The 14,032-nt window shown below is 44.0% G+C and overlaps 2 protein-coding genes across 2 annotated transcripts in view; one reads left to right on the top strand and one right to left on the bottom strand.

Moving 5' to 3' along the window:
• LOC126558208 (O-glucosyltransferase rumi homolog) overlaps window positions 1-14,032 on the bottom strand; it is a 170,424-nt gene that overhangs the window by 76,339 nt on the left and 80,053 nt on the right. The gene's annotated exons all lie outside the window — the stretch shown is intronic.
• On the top strand, window positions 12,539-13,670 carry LOC126558749 (holocytochrome c-type synthase). Its single transcript, XM_050214807.1, has 2 exons — window positions 12,539-12,673; window positions 12,827-13,670. The coding sequence occupies exon 2, from the start codon at window positions 12,829-12,831 to the stop codon at window positions 13,663-13,665; it is 837 nt and encodes a 278-aa protein (XP_050070764.1). The 5' UTR covers window positions 12,539-12,673; window positions 12,827-12,828; the 3' UTR covers window positions 13,666-13,670.

Here is a 14,032-nt window from a genome sequence, read left to right as displayed (position 1 = left end):
CTGGAGCGAAGGTTTTTCACACCCGGCACGACGCAATAGAGGAAGCTGTTCTTTGCGTAATTTTAATGATTTATTGAAAAACCCAGACTAGCGCACACATACACACGCACGATAATGCACTTTGCACTTAACTAGCTGCACACTGTGCAACTCGTGCACGCACACAAATAATGCCACACAGTGCGTAACAGTGTGATTCGCTGAAGTCACACACTCCAGAAAATGGCGATCGTTGAACTTTCGCGGCGCTCGACTAGAACTTCGTACTCCGGTCGACCATTCAATGATCACGCCGAAAACGGATCACTTTTGCTGATCGCTAATCGCCTCTAGCAAGGCTAATGTGTGTCTTTACGCGAATATCGATCGGTTAAATGTCTCTCTCTCTCTCTCTCGTAAGGTACGATGCAGCAAAAACCCTACTGATGAGTAATAAGCACACCGAACGAATATCGCAGGGACTTCAGGTTCGAGAAAAGGACCTGTTCTATGGAATTGTTTCTACGCGCTGCCACCGTTGCTGCCGATTCGTATCGTGACGCTGGTGCTGCAGAGGTTTCCGCCGGGGCGTTGCTGATGTGCGATCGCTGCAGACAAACGGATCGTGCGGTGTTTTCCTCGTACCGGACCGTCCCTCTATGATGTACCAGACGGAGCAGAAGTGCGTGTAGCGTGGCTTGCGGAAAAACGAACGGACACGTTTGTTGTTATCGAGCAGGAGCGTATTCTTCCCGGTCGCGGCCGCTTTACACATGAAATCCGTTGTTGAAGGAACCGGCGGAATGGAAAAAAAGGAAGTTGGCAAACGGTGGTGGACGATGCCGGCCACCACGAAGGTGTCCAAAGCTGTGTAACGTAACAGCAACTTCACAACGGGGTGGAACGTTTTTCCAACCGGCGATCGGCGGAAATGATTGGTGACCGCCGATGTTGGTGGATATATTTTGGTCGGATTCTTGCTTTTCACTCACACACACACACAAACACACGGCAACCACAGGTAATAGGAATAAAAGCACACGATTCTATTTGATTATGTACTTCACACTGGAATTCACGAAGAACTTATACATGAAGGCGGTTTTTGGCCGACGACGCGCCGATCGCTAAAGGTTGTGGAACGGCGATGCCCTTCCGTTATTTCCACACGACACAAAAAATGCACTTGCACACGGTCTGTTGCTACCTACTGGAACTATTACCGATCGCACACACAGATATCTTGTTGCGTTGTAACCGGATGTCACTGGCGATTTGGTTTAGGATGGACAATGCAGGCCTTTGGCTAAACGGCACTTTGTGCTATGTTCCTCGCACTAATCTGACAGCTCGTTTTGATTGATTTTCCTCTGCTATTCTCTCCTATTCACGAACGATTTTTTCTTCCCACACGCCGTACTGCCGCGGTACGTTTTCTCGAATCGGACAAAAATAGACTCGCACACTCCTACCGACACGTGTAATTCTTTCGCTTTTTTGTTGGTATCAATCGATAATCACATCCACATGGAATGGTACTTTTCGCTGTTTGCACAATCTCAACCCAGTCGGTCGGTTTTACGTGTTCTTCAAGTAAGCCTGCGTACGCTAGCAACGCTAGAAAATGCACTTCCGGAATTCCGCTCGCCCAAACCCTCTGCCAAAAACCTTTTCACTGCACTTCGCAACACTGTCGGCCGTTTTGGAACTTTTTCCTCACTTTCCACCTCTATCTTCGCACAAAACTCTCACGCACAACACACGCACACCCACACGCACCTTGTTAGTGGACGAATTTGATCATTTAGCAAACTTTCTTGCTGGCACACGGAGTAAACCGCACGGAACTCGCTACTGGTTGATACACGGTTGACGTTTGATTCGATCAATCAATATGCACATTACATCCGGACACAGCAACCAACATTTGCAAAACAAGGCACACACAGAGCAGTGACCAAAAGCGAACTTAGCGGTCGCGACTAGGCGGTCAGTGGAACTTTTTCTTGCACCACGTGTACTACGACAGAAGCTGCGGATGAATGTCGAAAAGAGGCGGGCGCTCGCGACTGTCATTGTTAAAATACTCTCCATCTATACACACACACATAAACACGTATGCTCGTACACGCATCACGCTCTCGCCAATCGCGGACTCTCTCGCTCTCACGGTGATTTTAGTTCGATCGCGGTGCGTGCGTGCTATGCAAGAATGTGAGTCGGAATTTCGCTCTCACTCACTCGGTGCAGGGTTTTCCTAGCAAACGCTAGTAACGTTTGAGTTAATGAAATAGCAGTGGTACAAATGTTTACTTGATCATTGTTTTGTTCTGGAGGTGACAGCGGCGCCGGTCTTCGAAAGGCAGGGCTGCGGTTCAAATCAGATCCGGACCATTCCACCGTTGTGAGGACTGACTATCGAACTACGTGGTGGTAACAAATCTAGTAAGCCATTCGATGACCGGCGTGAGCTAGTCGTCATTATTCCCAGTCATTAATAGAAGAAAATTAATGTTCCAGCCTTTTTTGAACTTAAGTCTTTGCGAATAGTCTCAAAAATTCTATTGAACGCTGCTGAATTTAGTTGGAAGTTGCTTGGATCGGCGACCGCCCGCTGGCGTCATATTTTTTAAAAGTGGTTTCAACTGTGAATCCACACGCTCCATAGGTTATGTAGCTTTGTCTAAAACATGGGTGATGATTTTTTTTTTTTTTCGATAAAAATGTTCATTCTGTACAGAATATTCTAGTTATACCGTTTATAAACAATTTCTAGCCCCTATATCTCAGTTATATAACAATTATACCACCAAACAATAAAGTTGGTGTCTTAAAAAAACCTACAGGACTGATCGGGGTTCGAAATCTGTCTCCTCCATCTCCGGGGTATAAAATCTCATCTTCCTCGAGAATTGAGAAGTTGTTTTAAAATTTTCTTCAACTATAGATGGTCATAAACAGTTGCTCCCGACATCCAAGTTCTAAGCTTAAGGATGAAACATGAAACACCAACATAATTTTACTAGCCGTTTCTCGACTCTTTTTAACCGTAATTTCCAAAACTCATTGCGCCTTATTATGTCCATACATTTAAGTCGTGACGTAAAACACGTTAGATAGTTCGGTAAATCATTAGTACATAGAGTAGACGCTGAGAAATTCGGCGATTTGTGATCAAAACAACAATTGATTTAAAGAACTCTTAAAATATTAGAATATTACAACTTTACAAATAGTCAAGTGTTGCTGTCATGAAATCACCGCAAACCGGATCAAACCATGAAAAGCCCTGTTCCGAGTCAGCATTCGCTCTACTAGCTGTTCCGTAACTCTCTGCTCAGCACGTTACAAACTGCCGACTGCCGGCACGAGAGCAACCTGATAAAGATCCGCAACAGTGGTAGTGCATATCGCCGCTCGCCAGCCGCCCATCTGAACGAAAACGTGCCAGAGAAGGGGGAGAGTCTATTTGCTTTGGCACCGTGTGGAAAATAACGTGACTTTGCACCCAACCGACGTCCGTTTCCTTCTCCGCGTGCCAGCGCAACCAGCCCGACCCACCCACAAGGGTACGCATACCAAACAAGCGCAGAAATCATTCATTCCTCGCGTGTGACCGCGTGTCACGCCATTGTGCTGTGCGGGTTGACGAATGGAAAAAAGGCGGCCTCGACCACCTCAACCACCTACATGCATCGCTCACCTGTCTGGATGAAGTCGGGAGAATCTTTCATCGTTTTTGTACTGTGTGCGTTTGTTTTAAATCGCGAAACGCCAGAACAATTGTGGTTTTTTTTGCTATGATGTGCATATCTCGCGTCTCTTTCCATTTCACTCATATCACGTGGAAGCGGGTCTGAGCCACCTGAGGATGTTTTTTTACGCATAATGTATCATAAAAGGTCAATGGTATGCCTAGCTTCAGCTACTTTTGTTATATAGGCTAATAGTGGTTGGAGACGATATAGAGTAAAGATCCCATAACTCATAACCCTTAAGTAGGATTAGGCAAACTCGTCATCAAGTAACATTAAGAGTGTGCCATCTATTCGAATTTGACTTAAAAAGGTGATCCAGACTTTGCACGTGGCTATTGTACACGCATTTCCCCAATAAATAAAAAAACGAATCCAACAAACACAAGAGTATAATGTTCCTTCCACCCGGTAACGGTAGCGATAGTGTCTGTCCGTCACACGATGGCAAACGGTGAGTCAGCGAATTAATTACGCGGCCATTAGAATTGTTGCATTCCGATGGGCTCAATGAACAGCCGTACACCTGATCAAACGCGGCACCATGATTGATGAGCCTTTGTTTCCGACGAGAGCATGTATGTAAATTGCTGACCGGGTCCCGTCTAGAATAGCTTGACGCGAAAATTTGATAGCGGAGGATATGTTTCGCAAAAACCCAACAAACAGTGTCTATCTTATCAACGAATTCATCTTTCTTTAAAAGCAATTTCTTGATACGCATTTGTCGTGTGAAGTACACCCCGTGTCTTGTTTTCTGAGTCATTTATTTATTTTTCGCGCAATATCTGGTTCTTGATGAAGTTTGCACACTCACACACACACACACACATAAAATGCATCACCGAATCAGCAGTTCAATATGATTGAACGACCGATAAGGCTATGAAAACATACCGGCAAATCAACGCGCGTCTGGTTGATAGGTTAGCGCGTGAAGGGTAAATAGAAGAACCTTCCTCAACCGTTCGAATATCACGTTCGTGTCCCTGTGGAGTGTAAAGTTTCCCAACCCCTGCCGGGGGCCCTATCACGTGCCCGCGTGATTGGTGCAGTCCTCGAGGCTCGGGGCTGTGATGGATTACGCGAACCTGGGATGATAAGCGTACGTCCCGTTAGAGCTTCGAACTTGCGAAAGGCGTTCGCCTCACGTCGCCAACTTTTGAGCTCTTCCTCGGAAATCCTTTACTTAAACCATTGCGACGAAGCGATGGTTCGATGGATTGTGCACGTTTGACATTTGAAATTGTGCACCGGCACCGTGACCGGAAAACGTGCTCGCCATCGTGGCGAATCAGGCTGACAGGTGCCTTGGTGTTAGCGGTGGGTGACATACGGAAGATTAGCTTAGGTAAGCGGGTTTAATATACTTGATACGGGGAAAAAAAGTGCAAGACAGTTTAACTACTCATAGTTTTTTTAGACGTACGCATCAGGTGAGCTTAAATTATTGACACCCGTGCGTGGATTCTGGCGGTATCGATTCTTCTTAACTAACTTGCCTACCAGCAGCACCAGCTTATAAGCCACAAGACCGGCTTAACTAAAACCGGCTCTCTGTTCACTGGTCTAGTCGTCAGTCGTTTTATTACCCACATCTTTGCATTCTGTCAACCCTAGGAAACATTGTCGTTGCTCAAGAAACTTACCAGTCAACCAGGATCTCGTCACGGCAGACCAATTCTGCAACGTTGTCGCTTTTCGCGATTTGTCCACCCGAAACGTGATGGGCGAAACACGGAAATTGTACCCTACCACACAACAAAGCAAACATAAGCAAAGGAAGAAGAAAAAAAAGGCCCCAGACAACTCCGACAAGTCTCGACACCACCATTCGCACGTGTTCGCGACGCGCACTGATCGTGCGTTCGGCTTCATTGTTGTTGGGGCCCGCGGTCTGGGGTGAGTGTCAGCAGACGAAGCACAACAGCAGCAACAACCGAAACTGAAGAAAAAAGAAGATAAATCGGCACGCTCGCCAAACACGTTCTTTCAATGTCATGGAATGTCATTTACCTCCAGCGCCCGATCGTTAAAAGTGGTTTGTGTACCGTTTTGCGATCGAAAGGAAACATTGCTGCGAAAGGCTCGATTCGAACGGGTGTCTTCGCAACAGGAAAGACCAGCAGTAATAAAGTATCTCTTCCCTTTCCAATAGCTGTTGGCAAGGAATCGATCCATGTATGTCTGATTTGATATACCTGTGTACATTACACGCCTATATGACAGTTGTCAGAATACTCGATTGGTTAGGATCATTTATTGTACACTGAGTATGAGTATGAGTACATGTATTAAGTATTCCCAAAGGCGGATTTATCAACATCTAAAATTAACCAACTCCGGCTAACATTACAATGTTATCACGTCAAGACTCCTGGCGATAACTTTGAACTTTGAATTTATGTATTATTATTCAATGGATAAAAGGCCGCTGGCGTCGAGGAATTTTTAAATCACAATTTTAGGTTCTCATAAGTGTTTCGCTTTAAAACCGCAAAACCTGGCACATACACAAGCTACAAACGCGTGGCAGCAGAAAAGAGGCTGAATTCGCGAATTTGAGATTTGTTTTTTACAGTTCAAAATCGAGTTCAATAGTTTGAATTTTAAATTATTTAAATTTAGTAAATCTAGTATTATTTATGAGTTTTTCTTCATTATACTAAGGATAGATCATTCCTAACTAATTTGAGAGAATGATTAATGCAAGATATCTGAGGACATAATGACAGCTTGACACATTTGTCTACGGCAGTTCTCGCTGGAAAAATGCTAAACAAAAGAAAATTTTTCTCTTGAACGTGGATGCACCAACGAACTAACCTTAGCTACTGACTAGACTTACTTTGAATAAAGTTGAGGATTTCGACAACTTTACTAAACTTCAGAATTAAATGATGATTGCTATAATTGGTATCAAACTAGGAGTAGCGCTTGAACCTTCTTAAAGCTGCTTCTTAAGTAGATCTTGTAGCAGAATTCTCCTCTGAGCATACTGATTAATAACGATTGATTTAGTTCAAATAGAAGATGGATTTTTCTATTTATTTTTATGCAACCACAATATCAAGCATGATGCGTAATTGTATGTTTGCCACAAATAGTGTTGCTAACCTTCTGTACAATGTACCAACCAAAAGATTATCGTCCAATGTGTTTCTACTTATTTTTTATTATTTTATTTCAACACGCGAAACCCGAGATAACCTCTTACGATTTTCGTACAGCCTACAGAGCAGCTGTTTGTACTGGCTATCAGTGTGGAACTCGTGGGGGTCTAGTTGATTAGTTAGGCAACCGCAAAACTCTGGTCAGCTTAGTTAGCTTATGAAGTAGACCAGTAAAATGATCAAGCGCCAAATTACTAACCACGATCAGGAGTAATCAAATCTGGTCCGCTGATAATGGCAACAATAGGGCCGGTCTTCATATGGCAGAACAGTTCAAACCCCTTCTGGAGCTTTCCGCCGTAGTGAAGATAGACTATTCAACTGTGTGGTATCAGCATGTCTAGTAAGCCATTCGGTGATCAGCAATAGGTCGATATGCCACAAAAGTTCTTGAAAATATTCCAAACTTTCTGAACTCTGAACTTTTACTGCAAAAATGCATTCATAATCATACTGCTTCCACTGATTATTAGTGCGCAATCAACGTTAAAAAAGGTCGTGATTCTCGACGGTCGATAGCTGGCAGACACTCGATCACATATATGAGCAGAATGAAACAGGAGGAGTTGATATATCTAACCATCTAAACCTAGGCCCCGACAACTACATTGCATTTTTTTTTACGTAACATATCGCACGTAACACACGATGGCTTAGCGTGGCTTTTCATACGCTTTACCAGTACCTGACGAAGCCGATTCTTAGTGCACGCGAGGATAACAAAAAGTGGCATATTCTTGCCCTCAGAGTTGAACTAGAAAGCAAAATGTGCCCGACTAGTGTTACGCGCTGTTACGACTGTACCACGTGCCATTCCACGTTCCGGGTGTGCCGCACACAACCCTAGGCGGTGTGATTATTTCCTACCATCCGTAACGATAGCTCCACACACCTGACAACCGCACCCCTTGGGGTCTGAGTTCAAATATTCGGTAAAAGTGTAACTGTTTGCACGCATTACATTTCGCAAAAAAAAAAAACCAAAATCGCAATACACTCTCTCACCACTCGGTCACGGTGCAGGAAATGTGTTCAGTAGTTCTAAATGCCAAATGTCACACGGTACTTTGCCTCGGCAATGTTGACCATGTTTGCCGGTCGCAAACGCTTCCAGTACCGTGTGCGGTGCCACGTGCACATGACGTCAAAAGCTCGGGCGAGACACGCCATGCACAACGGTTGAGTTTGAGGTGCAAGTTGGAATTACTTTTTCTTCTTAGTAACGCAGCTGACTCAGCGAGCACTCGGTAAGATCTAAAACGAGGAACAAAGAACGTGGGCACAAGCGTTGCGTCTAGCAGGATCTGCTGTAAATGTTAAATCTTGACTATTCGATCAATACGGTTCAATAATGATTTATTTTAGCTAGCAGATTTACGTATTTGCTGCTCGGATAAAACATGCCTCAGAAGATCGTCAAACGATTATGATTTAATTTGACCACAGTTGATGAACTTAAGAAATCACTAAGGGATTAAGGTATAAATGCCACAAAGTGGAGGATCTAAACCCTTTGATTGGTTAAAATGAACACTGAAGTGCTTTTTGAGCTATTGAAGCACCACGTGCTTTGCTTGTTGTACATCAACTGCTCTAAAGTTTAAAAAGGTAACAACAGGATAGAGCCTAATATTGCGTGCCACATTGAACCCATCGATGGCTGATGGAAAACATGGCATTTTGTAATAAAGAGTTGTTGCCGCATTACAATCTAGTCTATCTTCTTCTTCTTGGCGTAACGACCTCTAAGGTCATGCCGGCCATCGAAATGGCTTTCTAGACTGCCGATACCACGTAGTTGGTTGGTCAGTCCTCCTACGGGAGGACGGTCCGGATGGGATTTGAACCCCGGTCCTGCCGTTTGAAGATCGGCGCCGCTGTCGCCTACACCACTGGACCGCCCCGGTGGTGACAATCTAGACTATCTGGATTTATATTTAGGAGCTAGTCAAAGGATAAAGCTCTATTTCTATTTGAAAGACCCTGCAGCGTTGGCGAGTTTAACCATAAGTTTAACCGGCTTTGGGTAGTCCCGAGCTGGCAAGGGGCCCGAATCCCTAAAGTACATTGTCCCACCGGTCATCAGATTGAGCATAATAGAGGACCAGTCATTCTGCATAGGGCCCCTAGAGCTGACGCTATGCAGAACTACTGCGAAAACTGCGAAAAAAGAACTGCTCCATCGCTAAAATAATTAACCAAACGTTCAATCATGCTCGGTCCCAAAAGCATTAGCAGATCCTACGCTCCTTATCCTCCTGCTCTGAATGCTGATGTGAATGCTTTTATTTATTTGTTTGTTTACCTCTTATCAGCTGCTTCCGTCGCGATGACAGCCACGCTTTACTATGTTTATTTTTATCGGCCAAACTCGACCGGTCAAACTGTCCAGTTTGACGCAGACAAAAAAAAGTTTGATGAAAACGATGCGACATCAATAATCACGCGAATTTCTAGTCTCTCCGGCTAAGCAGCACGACCTTCGCGAAGGTCTCCACGGGTGTGTGGGTGTGCCAACTGTACCAAATAATGGTAATGGTCGACTGGCTGCAGTGTGCTACCGGTCTTATCACCAACCGACGGGCCCATCCTGTGTACACGAGCCAACGAGCTGCTCGCAGAAAAGGTAAGAGAATCTGGTCACGAGATATGGCAGCCTTTATGGGAAAACAGTGAAACCATGAGCCGCTTTAAGCGCTTGCGACATGACGCACAGCACAACTGATAACTGTCGTTAGCATGCTTATCGATTGCGGTTGGCGCATTCTTCTTGCTGGTGTACTGCTGGCCACTTCTTAACAGTACCATGCGCCTCCATCGTTAAGATGCGTAAGGTGTACGATGGACGTTAGATGTATTAGATGAGATTTGTTTGAATACTAATTTGAAGATAACGATATTTCCGATAAGGGGAAATGTGTTACTAAACTACTTCTACTACTGTTTGCATTAAAAAATAAGGAAATGTACCATAAATTACGTTATCTCAAGTTGCATGCGTGTGTGTTACACATGCCGAATAAATGGGACATTAGTTTATCTGGAAACAAAGCATTTTATTCTACATCATCAAAAACGCCCATTCATAGGCCAAATGAAGTTGTAGAAACCCCGGGCAAAAATATGCTCCGGTCTCGTATCAGTAGCGTGAGTGCACACGTTACCATCCCTTATCAGCCACGTACCCCATGGAAAGTTGGTAATGGATTCGGAACGTTTTGCGATTGCGGTGGCCAGTGGCGGTGTCGGACGGACCAGTTACGCAATTGTTTCGCCACCATAAATACATTTGTGTAGCTAATAAAGTAATTAATAGCACAAAAAAAAATCATCGCAAACATACTCGCTTGGTATAAAGACGTCTAACAAGCATTATTTTGAAAGGTTCCAGCAAGCTCGCAATAGAGTTAATAAGATTTTACCAGGAACATTTTGAAAACGATTTCTTTTTTCCAGCCTTATATGCTGATCACTTAAAATCAATCTCCACCGTATCTTTCATTCATTCAAAAACACCCACATACTTTCCCCCAAATCGATGCACAAACACTACCCTGGCGTATTATATTGCATACAGGCCCAGTCACATGTACTCCCGCATTAGAATGTGCAAAATGGCGCAAATAAGCCCTACCGACTGCTTCCAATTTCGGAGTTGTTGTCTCCTTCCTTCCAACAGTCGGCGAAACGCATTAGGTTCGCTGTAACCACAATGGCGCGGTGGTCTAGTTTCCGAAAACGTTCCCATTTCCATGTGCCGATCAACGTGATGTTACGGAAAAAATCTACAATGACAACGTGTCGGATGGCATGCGTTTGAAAGCTGCTTTCGTTAGCACGGCACGTGCGAATTGGCCGTTACTAGCGAGAAAAGGGATTTAGAAACGGAAGCCTCATCCATATTTTCTGACGATTAACATTTAACTGTGGTGCTCGCTTTCTTGAGGATTATTTTCATGTAATGATTGTAAATTTGTTTTTTTTTTATTTAAAAAAAATATTTTTTAGAATAAAAGTTCTTCTAGAAAATTTCATTTCCGTAAAAAGCTCCCATATCAACAGCAATAATTTCTCACGACATGCAGTAACTATTGGAATTAGACGAGTGGGAAATTCCGAAACCAACACTAGTGAAGCTCCCTAATTAGTGGTAGAGAATTTGCATTGTAGCGTTGGGATACACGGCGATCACAATCTCACGCAGTGTGTGCAACTTTCCTTGTTCAATACGTGCCATCATCATATTCAGACGACTAGAGAGTCGTTCGACGAAATAAACAGCACGAGCAACAATGGCCACCGGCTTGACTAGTAAGCGAGCCTTATCGATGAATCTGGCGAACAACAGGTTTGCTTTGACTGCACAAATCCTGGGCCACTGCTGCTGCTGCTGCTGCTATCGGCAGACAAACGAAATGGTTGTACACTGGTTCTTAAAATAGTTTCTCCGCGATCAAGAGAAGTAGCAGCATTTGGGAGCGAAGATCAGAGCACGACAGGCGAGGAGAGGTGTATAGATTATAGAAGAAACATCGAGCAAGACGCGTTGGCGCAAGATCGCTGCAATCGAAGTGGGGTCTTGTGCTTGGCTTGGCGATAATGGTTATCAGCAGTTTCATTCTTAGCGCGCGTTTGCTTAATGTTCAACTGGTCTGATAAGCTGGCCGGCAAGGAGTGCTTCAGCCGAGTGCTTGGTTCCTGAGATATGATGAGGTATTATGGCAAAACGTAAAGAACAGGACAGTTGGTTGTGGGTATCGTTTACTACCTGTTGTTAATGTACAATTTCATCTGATTGGAATGCAGATTACCGATGTATTTTCTTTTCAAAAACGTTAATAATTGCTTATCTTACTTTGTATTGGAAAACAGGAAAGGAGTTCAGATGAGTTCTTATTAGGTTCATGTGATTTCTTTTTTTTAGAATTTCCTTTTTTTCCTGCGCCGGTCTTCGCACGACAGAACCGAGGTTCAAATTCCATCCGGACAGTTCCCTTGTAGTCAGGACAGGACACGATAGTCATGACTATTAAACTATGAGGTAGGGCGGCCCGGTGGTGTAGGCGACAGCGGCGCCCGTCTTCAAACGGCAAGACCGTTGTGTCAATCCCATCCGGACAGTCCCCTCGTAGTGAAGACTGACTAACGAACTACGTGGTGTCGGCAGTCTAATAAGCCATTTCGATGGCCGGTATGACCTTAGAGGTCGTTAAGCCAAGAAGAAGGAACTATGAGGTATCAGCAAGGATAATAAACCATTATATAGCCGTTATAGAAAGTCGTTAAGTCAAGAAGAATAGTTTTTACATCGTTTTTATTTTGAATGATTCCAACGAAATGATCGTTTGATTTAAAAAATGCTAAGACCACGTGCGCCACTGTAATATAACCGTTACGAAGCGTTACACTTGGTGTGGAGTAACGTATGGAATGATTTAAGAGGAGTTCTTCTCTGAAGTATGTGAAATAAAATATTTTCGATTATGTTTTGACACGATAAAAATAGCAAAAGTTAGCATAAGTCAAAACAAATGAGATTTATTACAAAATAATTTATAAAATGCAACACTTCATTTTGAATCCCTTTAGAAGAACTCAACTACATTGCTTAAGCTTATGGCTTGACATTTGACAACTTCGATGTTCAGCTGTCATAACACAAATCACATTGAAAAATCAAAGTTACGAAAACTTGGGAAATTTTAAAACTTCTATACATTTAGGCCCCGCTTGATTGGTGTCTCGAAAACTTTGTCTATCCCACAGGTAAATACCGTGCCTTTGTAGCTCAGCTTTGCTAAAGCAGTTTGTGATTCGTGAATTATGTAACCTACCGGTTGCATTGAATCACACATCCCCGGAACACCTAGATTCTCTACAACGTAATTTTTTGCATTTGTCTCCGCAATTTCTTTCTAGCCATGGGAAACACAGTATCCGCAGCGGAGAAGGTTGCTTCAAACATAGTGCCCAGCACGTTGTCAAGGGGAGAAGAAGCAACACTCCCGAAAGGACATCCGCCCGTCGGTGACAAAGCGGCCATGGGCGGTAATCCGCCGCCCGAGTGTCCGATGCACCAAAAACAGCAACCCAAAGAACAGCCTGTGCTGGTTTCGGAATGTCCAGTGAAACATGATGGCGCTGACGTAAATCCGCTCAACATGATGCCACCAGCAAATCAAAACCCTGCCCCAGGACAACCATTCCCGCTTCCTACTGACCGTCAAGTGTCGTCCATCCCCAAGGCAACGGCCGATGGAAAGCAAGAATTCTGGCTATACCCAAGCCAGCAAATGTTCTGGAACGCAATGCTGCGCAAGGGTTGGCGCTGGGAAAAGGATGACCTTGCCCCGAAAGATATGGACGATATCATTAAGATACACAATGCCAACAACGAACAGGCCTGGCAGGAGGTACTTAAGTGGGAAGCTCTGCATGCCCGTGAATGTGGCAATCCGCGTTTGAAAAGTTTCGGCGGTAAGGCAACAGATTACAGCCCGCGGGCAAAGATTCGCAATATGATGGGGTACGAGCTTCCGTTCGATCGTCACGACTGGATCATCGATCGGTGTGGCAAGGATGTGCGCTACATTATTGACTACTACGACGGGGGCATGGTTGACGAGAAGTACAAATTTGCGCTGCTGGATGTTAGACCCGCTATGGACTCGTTCGATAATGTTTGGGACCGTATGAAGGTGGCCTATATGCGATGGAAGTTTGAGCTGGAAGACAAACTGAAGGAGTTGACAAATTAAGCTTTGCTGCCATTTGACCATAATAAGAACGAGATGTAGGTTTTACTGCTTTATCGAGCAACCATTGATCGCTAATTCGGTTCTGTAACTACAGAACAAATCGTGACGAAACATATTTAAATTAAATAGATTTACTGCACACACACACCGATTAGCTGCTCGCTGGCTGGATGGATGATTGAAACAGTTACGTAGAGAATAAACAAAAATTCTCGGAATAAAAATATGGTCTCATTTTTTGCCCACCTTTAAAAACGTGTTTTTATGTGTATTTTGCACCGATTCATATTCAAATGAAGCAAAATTAAAAAAAAAATTTTATGTCTGGAAAATAAAAGAAACGCGCTCTGTACAATGACAGTTCAAA

The sequence above is a fragment of the Anopheles maculipalpis genome, chromosome 2RL (genome assembly GCF_943734695.1).
Source record: "Anopheles maculipalpis chromosome 2RL, idAnoMacuDA_375_x, whole genome shotgun sequence".
NCBI classification, from domain to species: Eukaryota; Metazoa; Arthropoda; class Insecta; order Diptera; family Culicidae; genus Anopheles; species Anopheles maculipalpis.
The sequence above is the reverse complement of the archived record's forward strand: the minus strand, read 5'-3'. Positions and strand labels throughout refer to the sequence as shown.